This window comes from Hyposmocoma kahamanoa, unplaced genomic scaffold, assembly GCF_003589595.1.
Source record: "Hyposmocoma kahamanoa isolate Upper Pololo Valley unplaced genomic scaffold, ASM358959v1 88, whole genome shotgun sequence".
Classification (NCBI taxonomy): Eukaryota; Metazoa; Arthropoda; class Insecta; order Lepidoptera; family Cosmopterigidae; genus Hyposmocoma; species Hyposmocoma kahamanoa.
Genome location: NW_020654466.1, coordinates 11,910,851 through 11,927,294, shown reverse-complemented (window position 1 = coordinate 11,927,294; position 16,444 = coordinate 11,910,851). Strand labels below are relative to the sequence as shown.

Sequence of the window (16,444 nt, the reverse complement as noted above, 5' to 3'; positions counted from 1 at the left end):
CTGCGTTATACTGACAGATGTCCAGTAAATCAGCGCTCGAAGTAGTTTCTACATACAATTTATTGAATTGTATACTTTCAACTGTGTACAATTTTTCATATATCGGATAAAATATATCGATAGTAAGTACATATCGATACCGAATGATACGATAATATCGGATTGATTCGATATATCGAGGGCACATATCGATTTTTTTTAATATCGACATAATATCGAGCACTCCTCTCTATAATAAAAAAAAAGATGTCAAATTACGCGCTAAGATTTTTGTTTGGCGGCGTCGTCGGACAATTCGTAAAATTTTATTTATGGATTTTTATTTGTAATAACAGTGACAGAAATTCTAAACAACTATAATAATAAACGCACGAGTAAGGTAAGACTTGAAGTGATTTCACTTCATTTATTATTTTGTCTAATATTATTTTATATTGGAGTTGTATTCAATCTTGCAAATCTGTCACACGTTGTTTCAGTAAACAAAAACCGCTGGTGAGTTGCCGGCTTGTTTTAGGACAATGAGTCTTTTAGATACGAACAAAAGTTGGGCTGAGGAAGTGGAAGAGGCTGTTAATGGTGCTACTTTAGGTAATATTTTCCTTCAGCAGTCTAGCTGTGTTTTCACGAGACATAACTGAAAGTTATGTTTCTCCTTCATACACGGAAGGTTTTGTAATAATTTGTGTTAATATCAGGCCGCAGAGCAACCAAAGAAAAAATGAAATCAGACAGTAGAGAAAATTCAAACAACAGAAAAAGATCAAAACCTAATGCCAAACATGAAAGCGATTCTAAAACGAGGTATGTTACCCACATTACATTATTAATATTTCAACAATATTGTTTCCAATATAGAACACTTATTTTACAGTAGACCTCCTACGAAACAGCTAGAACTTGAAACTGACCCCGAGGTGCTAAATAGACGTCAGAAACAGATTGACTATGGCAAGAACACAGTTGGGTACTATAACTACACAAATGAAGTACCTTTGTGAGTTTCACTACTTGTACCTACTACTAAATAACAACAAGAGCAATGTTGATGATTTTATAAAGTAATATTTGGTGTACAAAGCACATTTTTATTTTGTTCAATTTCTAACCTATAACCAAGTTTTTAATGAAGTTTACTTACTTATTAGTTGACATATTATGTTTTTTATTATTTGTGGTAAATTTTTATTAAAACTGTATATTGAACACTGAGTTTTGACATATATTTTTTTAAACAGAGACAAACGCACTAAGCAGCATCCAAAGACACCAGACAAATATACAAAATACAGTCGAAGGTCCTGGGACAAGTTAATTAAGATGTGGAGGAAGCAACTCCACTCTTATGACAAGGATACTCATTCTACGGAATATGATGATTTGGAGAACACATCTAACAGAGATTCCCATCTTGATAATTGACTGTTTATTATCTAGCCGGACTGATGTAACAACATAGATTTAAGTGTATTATAAATATTGACTAGAGTAGGTACTTTAAGTATTATTGACAAACATTACAAGTACTGTCTTTTAATTTCTTTTGTAATTCTTTAACAAATTTAATATCTGGATGCTCTCAACATATGAGTATGTTGCAAACATTCATGAGCTATGTAGTAAGGCTCATTATATTATAATTATTATACTATACATATTAATATTTACATACATAATGTATTATTGAGAATATTTAAAATGACCAAATATTCTCATACCTTTTGCCTTAATACCAGTTGTTGTTGATTCTAGTGATCTACAGGAAGAAATAATTGTCCGTGGTTCACCCAGGTAGACATAGTTGACCTATGGGAAGAAATAATTTCCCATGGTCCACTCAAGTGGACCAGAGACGTGGTCCATGGGCAAGAAGGGTCTAAATTTTTTCCATACTTAACAGAAATTTAATACTTTTTTCACATTGCAATAATTTTAATAAGTATAAATGTAAATAATAGGAATATCTTGTAGAACTTAGCTAGCCTACGCCTACAAACTTCTTTTTATGATAAATTATTCCCTTAGTTAGTGGCATAAGTGAATAAATATATAAATAAGTAAATAAAAGAATGCGATTTCACTTCATATGTATACTCATTTATTTCTCATTAAATTATTCATACTTTTTTTTAAATGTATTTCATAGATACACCTAATTCATAGGAAGTTCAATTCTGTTTAGAATATCTCGTGCCTGCTTGACTGCAGTGTAGCTTTTTGTGTCACTTGCTAGATTTTGCAACTTCTCCATGTATTCTTCAATGTTATTTTCCGTCGCGCCTGTTGGTCCACCTACAACAGAAAAAAGTTAATATGTAAGTTTAGAGTGGCCACAACAACACAGATAGGCTCTATCCAAATTTTAATTTGTTTACCTTTTATATTATTACTATTTCTAAATAAAATTAAAAGTTTCAATTATAATCAAAAACGAAAAACACTTCCGGTATTCTCTTTTCCCCTGCTGCTTTGTTTGCTGTCACTTATCTAATTATGCTTATCTTCCAGTCAATTGGGGGCAGTAAACTAATTAAAGATATAATCAATCTAATAACCTGGCAAAGCCACTGACTGTAACCCTTGCACGAGGGCAGCAACAAGTGCTCGCCTGTTCGCAACCAATGCCGCCGTTCTCTCCGCTGCAGCCGCGGTCTCCGCACGAAGCCTAGCTGTCGCCCCGCTCACCTCTTCAGCATGTCTTTGTAGAATGGCATTCTAAAATAATTTTTCAAACTCAGTTTGAATAATTTATTGGCAAAAAGTAAGGTAGGCATACATATGTCAGGATATGGTACAAATGACAATATGCAAATTAGTAATATGTTCAAGTTAATTAACAATACAAAACAAAATTTCCATTTGTACAGCAAGGGAGGTTCATGGTCTCTGTCTACCCCAGTGGGAGACAGGCGTGACGATATGTATGTATGCAACATAATTACAAATAAATAGTGAAACAAAGTTTAGGTCATGCATTTATATTGCCCAAAATACATTTTAATTCATTAAGTAACTAACATGCTCAACATAAGTAGAAAAGAAATGCAAGTACAATGTACAGGGTCAAGAGCACGTCAAGCTTGACACGAAGAACGATCCAAAGTGTCAAGCTTGATGTGCAATTAACTGTACAATGCTTAATTAATAGTTATATTTACAGCTACAATATTATATTGTACAAATTTGCATAAAATCTGATGCATTGGTGATATGGAAAACCAACAACTATGTTAAAATCAGCACTAACATATTGGTTGAAAGTTGGGCGTTTTAGTACCTGCTGTTCATAATCTGAATTGGCCTTTCTCAGCTGCCTAAGTTCAGATTCTCTCAACTTATTATGCTGCAGGAACTGATCTGTGAAGATTGGGATCTCTGTATCTCCATTCAATTCTTCTCCCTGAGAATAGAAGCATGATGTAATTTGTATTCTCATTTATCCTGTTCTAAGTTGATGTAGAATTGACAATTATTTATTTACCAAAGCAGGTGTGATGCATGGTTTAGGCCGAGGCGGCGTTTGCTGACGTAGAGCCGTTGCCGGGGTAGTTGCAACCGCGCTATTTGTAGTCACTGTGTTTTGTTCTGACCCTAATTGATTACCAACTAGAAAAAATATACATTTAAATTAAAATTACAGCTAAACAACTACAGAAAGTAGATTAGATTAACTCATCCACAGGTCCTACTGCTGATTATGTCATCTCCTGTATTGAGCTAACTAAGAACTTCTCTACATATTTCCTTTTATAAACAATATAAATAAAATTAAAGATACTAATGAAATAGTACTCTAAGTATCCTACTGTCAAGGGCCATAAGTAGTCCATTACCCGTATTGGCTGTAGTGTCAACATTTTGTGGAGGATTGTGTTTAGCCTTTTTAGAGGCACCAGCAATGTCCTTTTGCTCCAACTGCTGTCTTCTAAACTCCTTGTAAGAATCTGTCTTCTTGTACTCAGTCCATTCTTTTATGTATCTGTTAAACAGTAAAATTAATAATTAGGTATAATTTTGACAACAATATTGAAATGAAACTTTTTTTCCGAATTTAAATCGCGTATATTTATTTTTCAAACCAACCAACGTTTCGGGCCCTTTACAGGTCCCATGGTCACGGTTGACTGAGGTGGTACAGTCATCAACCAGTTATGTCTAATATTAATGCAAACCACCCTATTTGTTCACTATAATTACAAAAGTTATTAATTAAATACCTTATTTTCAATTTTACAAAGAAACATTCCAATTTATGCTACTTTATGTTTTAAAAATTATTTTATTGAATGAATTTTTATTAAGTTAAATTTATTATTAATTAATAATAGAAATTAGAACAAATTAAAACATTTTAATTAGTACTGCAGTCTTGTCTGTTTGAGATTTTTTATCAGAGGAAATGCTGGATCCCAAACTGATGGTATGGATGATGGTTACGGTTTGTTTGAAAAAAACAAATATATGCCATTTAAATCTGGAAAAATAGTTTCATTTCCTATGTGTAACAACCGCGAAAACCTAAGAACTCAAGAATATTGAAGTTAGGTCTTAATTGCAGTTTGATCATTCTTCCCAGTCTAAGGGTCGTATTCTAGAACTCTACTCAATGCTCAAGTCAGGATTTGAGCAGACTTGAATACGATTTCAAGCACTGGAAATACAACCCTAATGGCAAGGACTTGGGTATGATTTCCAGTGCTCACTGCAATACTCAAGTCATGACTTGAATATTGAGTAGAGTTCTGGAATACCTAAGTGCTTAAAAATGTAATATGTAATAAAATAATAAAATTTTATAAATAGCTAAATATCTACCAACCAAAACAATAAATACAGTAGAAGGGCTTAGTGGGTGTGACACATGTATCAACAGTATGTGGCGTTCCGCATATTTGAATACAGTCCCCCATTTTTCCTTTGTACATTATGGTTGTGTCAATTATCTCGCGCAAAATCTCGAAAATCATGAAAAAATACCTTATTTTGCTACTTTGGTGGTGTTTCATCATTAACTTATTTTATTTAGTTTTAATAAATTTTCCATTTTCTGTTTATCATAATAAATTTTTTGTTATTAGAACCTAAAGTAAACCTTATACTGCTGCAATCTGGGGGCCAATCGCGCTATTTTCGCAAGGTTTAACCGTACAACATTTGAGGTTATGGTTTTGGTTAATTAATGGTTCTACCGACGCACAAAATGCAATCGCGCTATCAGTTTTAATGAACCTAAACCTCAGTTAAACCTCAAACTATAACCTCGTATTAAATTTTAAGAGACGTGCCTTGACTTCCTAAAACCGACTAAATTTTACCGTAAAACGCACTGAAATGTCAATATCTACGAATTCAAGTCTATAAAAGAGCGATTTAAAAAAGTGTGTAAAAGAAATGTCATTAAATTCTATTGTAAACAAACATATGAGTTGTCATTTGAACCAAATTAATTGAATTTAGTGTGTTGTTGTTGTAGATAAAACACACAGAGGTAAGTACCTACACATTGTTTTCCTGTTTTAATATTCTATTTAATAAAATAGTATCTTTTTATACAATCAAATAGGTACGCTAACTACTATTAATTTCGAAATGTTAGCAATGTAGAATTAATAATGATGCTCGTATTTCAGCCAATGTGGATGCGGTCGGACGGCGAGCGACCACTGTAAGCCAGCTCCATCTTTGCTGGAGTTCGAATCGCACAGAGATTTAGCTTGAGAATGACTTCGCTCGGCGTTGTTCGCGCGTGTTATCAGCACGCCTTTGGTGCGAGTGTGTGGCTATTTTGTGGCCCCGCAATAGATCCCAAAAGGTGAGTCATAATGAGAGGTAATAGGATACAGTGAATGGATCACTCACCCTTATTGTACCAGAACTCATATCACTATAATATGCAATGTTATTATTTGTTATTCAGATATGGAATGGTATGAAAAGCAGGGTGAGAATCTACGCCACATCGACTGCGGCAGAGGACCTACCAACCTTCCTAAAGGACACCAACTCTAGCACTAAGTAACTAAATAACTTCAAACATACAATTCCATAACAAAGTAACTTTCTCACTCTTTATTATTAATTAAAAAACAAAGTAACTTTCAATTTGAGCAAATTCTTTCCCACTCTTTATTACATCACATCTATTATTTCGTTAGCAGCGAGCTGATGAGCGTTGGAGCAGAGCCGGGTAGAATTCTTATGCATTGAGAAGCTGCGAGCATGCGAAGCATTCTTGCAGCAAGTGAATGCTGGCAGGGTGCAGGCTGAGGCAGCTATTATTTCTGTCAAAACAGATGATCTGCATGCCCAATCCGTAGCTGCTATTTGCAAAGCAATTACCGAGTTGGTGCCTGCAGTTAACCTTTTTGATAGAATATTTAACAAGAATGACAGGTTTGTTTTCAACATGTTTTCTTAATTCCTGCTGATGATATGTTCAATTGTGGAAATCTGAAAGAGCGTAAGGAACGAAGGTCTAATCTGTAGACTTTTGTCCCCTTTATATTTCCACAGTGATATAAACATTTTTTTAAATGTATTTTGAAAAGGCCCCTAAACATTCTGGCGTTTATGTTGGCTTCATACTGTATGTATATAAATACCCATCCTGCTTTATCTGTCACTACTCTCATGAGAGGTATGGCACAGTCTTAAATTTAGGTCTCCAATCTTCCTATATACATATTTTTGTTTCAGACTTCTTTGAAGAATCAAAAGCAAGCTCGCTCTGGAAATGAAGGATGATTTGGGGTAGATTGAGGCAATAAATAAACTAAAAATACACTCTTTTTTTTATTTCAACCTCTTAAAAGTATACATCAATTTAGATATTAAGATAATAAACAATTACAATAGGTATACATCGTCATCTTAGAATGAATACCTCATATTTCTATGTAATTTTTTAGGATGAAGATAAAAATATGGTGTGAAGTATAGTAAATGCAATAATGTGTGTAGTTAGCATTTTAATTACTTAAATTATACCTCTTTTAGATACTATATTATTACATTATTAATTTTTATTCAACAAAAATCAGTAAAAACAAACTGAAAATGCATATGTGAGGCTTCACTGTAAGGGGACGATATGTTGTATAAAGTCAAGTGTTAAAAGAGATAAATTGTAACCTTGTAATATATTTTTATACAACTATACATATTTTACCTATATCTGTAATTTTAATTTGATAATAACAACAGGAAATAAGACAAGAACTAATAAATATGATGTACATTGTAAAGCTTATTTTCTCACCGCCTTTTAATATCATCTCTTTCGGCATGCCTTTTAGGAAAGCTGCATATTTATTCATAATAACTGGTTTATTTGAAGCAGCTACTGCTTGTGCCTCTCTGACACTGGCTTGGGAAAGGGTGATAAGCACTTGCCAATGGGGGTCTAGTACGCCCCAGTTGTTAAAAACTATACGAGCTATTAAAATCTGTAACAAAATTAATAATGATTTACACAGTATAGAAATTTTGGTTATTATGCAAAACTGAGAACTTTCGGATTCCACTTAACCCTTACCTTTGTCTCCACATCCAATGCAACAGACCGTCCTTTAACGAGAATATGTAGGCATAGTTCTTCCACCAATCCTGAAATGAATTCCGTGGACAAACGGTATATCGTTTGCGGAATTTCTCCTCAGACATGTTAAATGTGATCGTCTTTCTATGCTTTTCTTTTATTTAAAGCCCGTTCTTAGGCCACATCCACCTCATAAACACTTTCCAAAACATTTAAGTAACCGTGGAACATCTTTTATATACGATAAACGTAGTGAAAAGTTACTCTCCATTAACTGCCACACAAACCTTAACCTTTCCAAGGTTACTCTATTCCCCCAAGGTTACATGTGAGGTTAAAACGTCAAAATATTTAGCGCGATACCAATTTGCAACATTTTAGGTTTTGGTTTTACGTTTGACAATTAGCGCGATACCAAATGTGCGTTACGTGTCACACGTCTAAGTTTTGGCTTAGGTTTTTGTTTTGACAGTTAGCGCGATACGAAATGTACACAACGTGTCAGATTGGCGAGGTTGGAGGTTTTGGTTAAACCTTTGACAATTAGCGCGATTGGCCCCCTGGTTGACTTTTTTGGGAGAACGATAGTAGGTATTAATCCTTGTCATCTTCCAGCTATTGTCACTAGATGGCAGCACATTGAAAGACATTACAATATAAAATCAAAACGTAACTACCAATAATAGGTATTAAACTTTCATTAATATGCCAACTGCATAAAGTTTAAATTACATCCACAGTCCAGAATTTGTTACATCTTTTTAAATCAAAAGCAACCACGATACATTATCAAGATATCATAGTTCATTATGATAGTGTGCGTTTCCATTGTTTTTCTTTTTCTTCCGTGCTAACAACTGTAACACAACCCATACCATAACAAGAAGTAGGTAACCCTAAATTGGTTCAATGTATTGGAGACTAATTATCCATTGCCTATAGATACCTTTCTTTATCTTGGTCGGCAGCATCTAGGTAGTGTTGTTTCTCTTCCATAGGCAATTTGCTCCACTCACTGGCCAGTTGCCGCGTCAGTTCCGCGAACCCCAACTCCGGGTGCTCGGCTCGCAACTGATCGCGGCGCTCATTCAAATATCTCACATACCCTGATGATAAAGAAAACAGTCTACAAATCTTGATACATAAAATTATTTTTACACAGAACATTGTGGGCTACATACCAGTAAGAGGTTGCCGCGGAGCAGTCACATCACGAGGCACCTTCGGTTTTCGTTTCTTAGGCTTTTTGGGCGATATCTTCCCAATTACTGCAGTTGTCGACGCTGCTGTCTCACCACTGGTAGGAACTAAAGGAGGTACTAAAGTACTTCCTACATTTTGTTCAATATTTTGTAACTTCGAAGTGTCTTTGGAAACTGATTGGTTTTGTAAAGGCTCCGTTATTAGCTCTGAATGTACTGCGTCTTGCTCTGATGTTGACATAGTTTTTATTGTTCTTTTTAATTCAAATCACCTTACAATGACCTCAAAAATTCACAATTATAGAGAAATCAATATAATCAGGACGAACGAACTTCACTCAAACGAAAAAACCCTAGATCATACACTATATTTGAAAAAGCAACTTTTTTTTTTTTATTATTATTGCTGGCCATGGAAACAAAGTCCTTCAGCCGAAAACAAAAACGTTTAATTATATTTTTGTAAATATGGCCACCACAAAGAGGACAGGCAATTTGAGGCGGCGTGCTTGGATTGACTCGGGATTCCTTAGAACGGGCCGATACGGGTATTTTAGTTCGAGATTCGTATAATTTCGCGTTTTAATCTTCGATTAAGGCACAATAGCACTATCCTATTCCACTTTAAACTAGATTTCACAAAATAATTGAAAGTCAAAATAAAAACTACACTTTTCCCTCCAAAAGGCCCAGAGCGAATGTGAAAAAGCAATGGCTGGCCCTAGGCTTGGGCAAGAGATCTCGATATATCAAAACATCGACATTTTTCCATGACGTAATCGATATCTATAGTCGACATTTTTAATCTCGATATATCAAAAATTGATTTTTTTTACCGCAGTCACAGCGAGTGCTATAAAAATATACATATTTGAAAGTAATACCAATTCACTTATAGTCTGTTTCAATCCATTTTCAACAAAAAGTAAATAAAACTGTTTGGTTAAAACTCTAAAGCCATCATTCAATAAATCGAATAAGTAACACTGTCACGTATATTTCGAAGATTTCGACTTGATATCTCATCACTTTTTCGAACTATATTTATTTGAATAGCATCGTAAAGGTGGATTCACATTGTACAAATTCTGGCAATATATTGCCACAATATATCGCGTTGCGCGACATGACTTTAAGTTGACCAATCAGGTGCTGCGACCTTAGCTCCTAATTGGTCAACTCAAGGTCATGACGTGGAACGCGATAAATTGCGGCAAAGCCAGAAGCGTTCATTGTGAATCCACCTTTAAATCGCATTTGAAAGTGGTAGTCGAAAAGTGAGCTTATTTTTCATCTATACATCTATGATTTGTCTATGATAGCATAGTGCTGTACGAAAACATTCGGTTCATTCAATCAAAATTTTTGTAATCGATTAGTAAATCGGATATTTCAATCGCCATTGAACGAGTATCTAAGTTTAAAGATTTGAAGGAGGATTTAAAATAAAGATTTCGGAATTTTTTAATATGTTTAATAGGTTATATTGGAAAAACCGCTAGTAAGACTCAATTGAACAAATCGATTCATTAAATTAATTAATCGATTTGTAGTTGGCATTACAATTGGTCATCACTAAACCGTCTATGGTCGGGTCAGTGACTTGTTTGTTTAGGATTCGCTATTAGTAGTTTGTGGGATTCGCTCTGGAACTTTTGGAGGGAAAATAGTCGTTTTTATTTTGACTATCAATTATTTTGTGAAATCTAGTTTAAAGTGGAATAGGATAGTGCTATTGTGCCTTAATCGAAGATTAAAACGCGAAATTATACGAATCTCGAACTAAAATACCCGTATCGGCCCGTTTTAAGGAATCCCGAGTCAATCCAAGTACGCCGCCTCAAATTGCGTATCCTCTTTGTGACGGCCATATTTACAGAAACAATTAAACGTCATGTTTAGGTTGATGGCTTTGCCAAAGCCTTAATAAATTTAAAAAAATAAACTTGTTTGTTTACACCTTAGAGGATGGAAATTTACATTTTGTTGAAAATGGATTGAAACGAAGTATCTTGAAAAAAAAATAGTCTAAGCGAAGTATAGTTAATTTAAGCGTCACTTTGTACAATAAAAAGGTATTACATATATTGGAAAAAAGATACAAAGTCTAAAAACGTATCTTTTGCCAAAGTCTGTTTCTAATCCAATATGCTAGAAAATTAAACTAAAATTCTAAAGCAATCACCAAATAAATGGAATTAGTAACACTTTCACATATATTTTGAAGATTTCGACTTGATATCTCATCACTTTTTCCAGCAATATTCATTTGAATAACATAATGAGGGTCGTATTCTAGAACTCTACAGAGAGTCGTATTCCAGAACGTGACTCAAGTATCGCAGTGATCATCAATCAACGAAGCATTGATTTTGTTTATTCTTGAATAGGGTCGTATTCTAGAACTCTACTCAATGCTCAAGTCAGGACTTGAGTATGATTCAAAGCACTAGAAATCATACTCAAGTCCTTGCCATTAGGGTCGTATTTCCAGTGCTTGAAATCATACTCAAGTCTTCTCAAATCTTGACTATGGCATTGAGTAGAGTTCTGAAATACGATCCTCAGTGCTGTCACAGACGAATAACAATCAAGTTGTCTCAATTTTGAGTTGAGATTGTCCACGGTTCTATGCGATTTAATCGCTGCTTAAATCTGTGTTCCTTCATGTCGTAGGGGTCTTGTAGGTCTTTCAACATCCGAAACGATTGAGTATTATATTCATTATTGATATATTTTGTTAAAGACCAAAACTCTGAAGACCTCACTCAAGTAACTACAGATTTTGACAACACTCCAGACAAGATTCTAGAGTTAAGTACGGCTTAGGCTTAGTTGAAACGAATCTCAAGCATTGTTTAAAAATAAGCCTCAAGCTGTCACTTCATCTGACATAACATTTTTTTTCCAACCTTTATGGACTAGACTTGTGCCTGGATCCGGGGAGCGATCCTAATTAGTTCAATCGGTCAACTGAACTAGGGCGGTCGTCTAGTTCATCTAGTTCCTTAGTTAGTTAGTTCGTCTTGTCCTTGCTCGGATATTGAACGAACGCTCCGAACTAGTAATTTTATTCACATGAACTACTTCTACTACGGACTTCTAGTATTATGAGGTCAATACTAAACTATTAAATATTTAAAAATACAAATTGTATGGAATCGGTACTATTCGATTTTCCTTCATATTTTACAGGCTTAAAGACTGTCATTCTAACTAAATATCCTTTTTTTTTTACAAAATAAGAATTTTAGTTAGAATGGTGTGTTTAAATCAATCTTTAGGTACAACTATTTCATATGTATACTCGTACACGTAGGTTGATATTATCATAGTGGTACCTACCACGCCTACCAAAAATATTACTTTTTTGCAAGCTTGTATATACATAATGTAGATACGTATTAGAGACTTAGAACGAGCTGGCAACGTTCAATCGTGCATCCCATTATATGTCATACATATTAAAGCTTGTTATTATTATTTTCAATAAATAAGGCCAGAATATTGTAAATATCTGTCTTGCATAAATATAATAAACATGATAAGGAGGTAGGGAGTGGGACATTGACAGGAGTTCGGATATGAAAGTATCGTGGTCAATTGAGGTGCAGGAGAAAATTTGATTTAGATCCCCATAGGCCCCGCATGAGCATGGCTTGCGAGGGATAAACTCTATAGTGAAAACTGATAAAGGCCTTCCCTTTGGAGGCATCTGCCATCCAGCTTCTATTCCATGCCTCGAATAGATATCGCTTCGGTAGGTTTACCAGGTCCTGGCAATAGCTCGCATAAGGGTGAATGTCCCTGTCCTGGATAGCTACGTTTGCTAGCTTGTCAGCTTTCTCATTGCCAAAGATACCCGCATGACTCGGGATGCATGCAAAAGCGTAGCCCTTCGACGAGCATTTGGAGAGGAGATTTCAAGTTTCAAAATATAACAGGCGCTTGTTTATAGCTTTTAAAGGGAAACCTTGTTAGCGCCTGTAGAGTGCTACGTGAATCGCTGAATATTGTTGCTTTTACTACTCACACATTCAATAGCTTTCAGTATACCGAAGCATTCACATGTGCAGACCGAGGACTCTGGAGGTAATTTAACTTTTTGAATTATTTTGTACTGTGAATGATAGACTTCCACGCCAACACAAGAGTTGTCCGTATGCTTTGAGGCGTCTGTGTAGATGTAGTGCCAATCCGGCCATTCATTATTGATTTTGTTATTAAATTCAGCGTTCTGATTGAGGTCATTCTTGCTTATTCCCAGACTATATTCTATTCGCGGCTTGATAATGAGGGAGTTGTAATTATATTCATAGAGGGGAAGGCGGTTCGACTGGTGGGTCTTATTTACTTTCAATGTTCTTGAACTTCTTAATCTATTTGGTTACTTGTCTGGTACAATGGATTGGAACTAGAGATACGAAAAACTGCTTAAACAAAGGTTTAAACGTTTGAGCTTTTTTAAAAAAAGCGTGCTTTTTTAAACGTTTTTCACTTAAACGCTTTTAAAAACATTTAAGCGCATAGATTTCTATGTTACAAAAAGATTGTAACGTCGTGTTGATAGCGAAAAGCAAGAACAGACCAATAAAGGTCCTAAGTTAAGTAAGTTTATTTGTAAAACACGAGTTTTATTTTTATTTATAAAATTATTATTCACATTAATGAATTAATTTGTTTAAGAAACATAAAAGATGGGACTTGAAACTTAGGCACGTTGTAAAAAATTAAATTGTTGAGTATAGAACTATAGACCAACGCTTACGCTTAAAATAAAAAGTGGTTATTTTAAAAAGTGATTCTATGAAATTGTATAGATCGACGTGTTGACAAGTAAACATGTGTCTCATTGAAATGCTCTTCAAAAACCTACCTCACCTCTACAAGAAGAATCTATCTTCTTTTTATCACATGGCGACCCTGCCGAAACAATAAATTACAGGACAATTTCAAAATTATTATTTTAAAAATCATCAGCCAAAAAGTGCAGATGCACTATCGAGAATGGAAATAACGAGTGAACAACTGAAGCGTATGAATAAAAATATAATATCAGTAATGACTAGAGGACGACAGCGACGAATGGAAGAGAAAGAAAGATAGAAGGGTTTTGTTGATAAGGTTTCTTCTAACGATTGGATCACCCAAGAGTCGTGGAAATACTTAAAAAACCAAACCATTCTATCGAGATGAGTTTCGACGAAAAAGAATATAATGATTGTAAGAAAATATTTGTGTACGGAGCAGTAATAATATATTTTATTATACACCCTCTTCGTCTTTAATGTGTGTTAAGCCAACTTCTCGATCATGTGTGAAACGAGATTTCTTCGTGAGAAAGTTGGACACGTTTTGCAAAACTTTCAATTTAAAAGAGTAATGCATAATTCGAAAAAGAAGTAATGAAAAAAATATTATAGAGTTGATGTTATAACTGAACTTCGACACACGCTACTCCGACAACATGTTACATCGACATGATTTTACTCCGACATTACGTTACTTCGACATTACTTTACTCAGACACTACGCTACTCCGACAACATGTTACATCGACATGATTTTACTCCGACACTACGCGACTTCGACAACACAGACGAGATATTTCTAAAAAAAATCTCTGTACCCAGATAAGAAAAATCATTATTAGAAACCCATGTAGGAAATGGTTTCTTATTATTATATCGATCAATATAAAAATAAAGAGGGATGTATGTTTATCTCAAAATATTAAAAATATAAATAAATGGTCCGGATCACGTATTTGTATTATAAAAGGTGTAACTAAAAATTTAAAATAAAGACGATAGACATGTTATACTTAACGACTTTCACATACTGCCCACCAGTGACCATGCAGGCATACAAAGAATGACCAATAACATAAAGCGTTATTTTTCTTGACCAGGTATGGACATTGTGTTATTATATTCTTAGACCACAATAATTCTTTTTCTATAATTTCGTTTTTTTTTCTGAAAAATCTTTTTTCGACGTGGATATGTTAATTATAATAATAAGTACTACCACATTTATTTGTAAGTCAATGATTACCACCAAAAAAAACCAGATGCGACATACAGAGAAGTTCAGAAATATTGAATTTATAAATTTTGTATTATGGTTGTTACTGAACGTTTATCCTGTCTGCAAAGCGCAATATTATATATTCATATCTTACTTTACTCACTTCTTAATTTTATTTTCTTCGAGAGGACTGGTGATATAGCGGAAGTGACCCTACCCTTCGATTCTAAAATGGCATAATATATTACAGAGGCCATTTTTCGGACAATGGCATTCCAAAAACTTGTAGATCTTATCTGATTTACAATAGTAGAGTACAAGTCCAAATAGCCGTGATTTGTGGTGTTTTTAGGTAATTTTGGTAAATAGAAGCATTTTATAACAATATCGTTAAATTTGAACAAAACTTAGCAAACGTTTAATAGTAAATATTTTTTACCCTCAATTTGGGCGTGAAACCTGAGTGCTTTTCTATTTCTGGGGTAAGCCGTATATGACCCTTGATCAAAGGTCGGAAAATTGGATACATATTGTACCTACAACTCGGTACCTTGCTAACATGGAATGCGCTTTTGTATGGGGATTTGTTAATTAAGTAATAAGTGCTACCATAAAAAAACAAATGCGACAAACACAAGAGACCAGAAATTTTGAATTTTGAAATTTTGGGTTAGGGTTGTCACTGAATATTTATTCAGTCTGCAAAGTGCAATATTTTATATTCATTGAGTGTAGCACATTACCTATAGGTATGTTATCGGAACAAGCCGTTAAATCAAGGAACAAGTTTTGACCTTATGATCGAGAGCACCATACAAAAAAGTTGGATCGGATAACGACCATCACAGACTTGTTTCACCGTGCACTGGAATCGTCTGATCTTTATTTATCCTCTTTGACACTTAAAACACGTCACAAATATAAAAAATCTCTACCTATACCTGGTAAAGTTCGCCTTCTAAGAGTGACTACGGAGAATACCATCATTACCCATTAGAAGACATTAGAATTGAAACTGCTGTTATCACGATGGCAACAGACGAAATCATTCGGCAATCCGATAATGAGGAAAATGTATGATCTTTCAGCATTTGCCAGGATAATTTATCTTTATTCACACAACGTAATGTACATACGTGAATATTATAACAAAATATGCCAATGCTATGTAACGTACATTGTTTTAAATTATTTTTGACATAGGTACTTCAATTTAATTACCTTTCACTTGATTTTAAATTTAACTAACGTAACTTAAAAAATTCAAGTGATGTACCATATGGACTATGTTATCCGAACCTTATAAAGGAATTCGAATTGTCGTGGGCTGCCAAAGCTCCCACATGTATGAATAAAATGTTATATTTACTAACACTAAAATAAGTTCACATCTTTGTATCCACTACCACGTACAAGTCTATTCATATTCGAAATAAATATATTATTATTCTTGTTTTAACACATAACCCGCCATTGGTTCACGTAGTCCGGTAAAAATTTATACATTTTGTGAGAACCTTATTTCCATACAAATCTAAAAATACCTTAGAAACGCGGTATCTCCGCGATCTTCCTTTGAGATAAACGTTTACTTTTTCTTTATTCGATAGATACAATAGCCACTTGTAGTGTAGTATAGTAGTAGTAGTAGTGTAGTAGTATTTTGATGGTCAAA

At 34.3% G+C, this 16,444-nt stretch overlaps 2 protein-coding genes and 1 long non-coding RNA gene across 3 annotated transcripts; 2 read left to right on the top strand and 1 right to left on the bottom strand.

The window, feature by feature from the left end:
• Positions 1–494: 494 nt before the first annotated feature.
• On the top strand, positions 495–1,679 carry LOC113235697 (histone RNA hairpin-binding protein). The gene is made up of 4 exons (XM_026471555.1): positions 495–591; positions 699–804; positions 875–997; positions 1,239–1,679. Exons 1-4 carry the CDS (start codon positions 522–524, stop codon positions 1,420–1,422), a joined length of 483 nt encoding a protein of 160 aa, XP_026327340.1. The 5' UTR covers positions 495–521; the 3' UTR covers positions 1,423–1,679.
• A 410-nt stretch (positions 1,680–2,089) lies between these two features.
• Positions 2,090–9,125, bottom strand: LOC113235696 (high mobility group protein 20A). The gene is made up of 7 exons (XM_026471554.1): positions 8,719–9,125; positions 8,484–8,643; positions 3,834–3,979; positions 3,482–3,606; positions 3,278–3,400; positions 2,556–2,715; positions 2,090–2,292 (listed from the first exon to the last, which is right to left on the bottom strand). The coding sequence occupies exons 1-7, from the start codon at positions 8,978–8,980 to the stop codon at positions 2,153–2,155; spliced, it is 1,116 nt and encodes a 371-aa protein (XP_026327339.1). The 5' UTR covers positions 8,981–9,125; the 3' UTR covers positions 2,090–2,152.
• On the top strand, positions 5,823–6,756 carry LOC113235698. The gene is made up of 3 exons (XR_003310888.1): positions 5,823–6,015; positions 6,159–6,393; positions 6,697–6,756. It is a non-coding gene; the product is annotated as an uncharacterized LOC113235698 (long non-coding RNA).
• Positions 9,126–16,444: the final 7,319 nt, after the last annotated feature.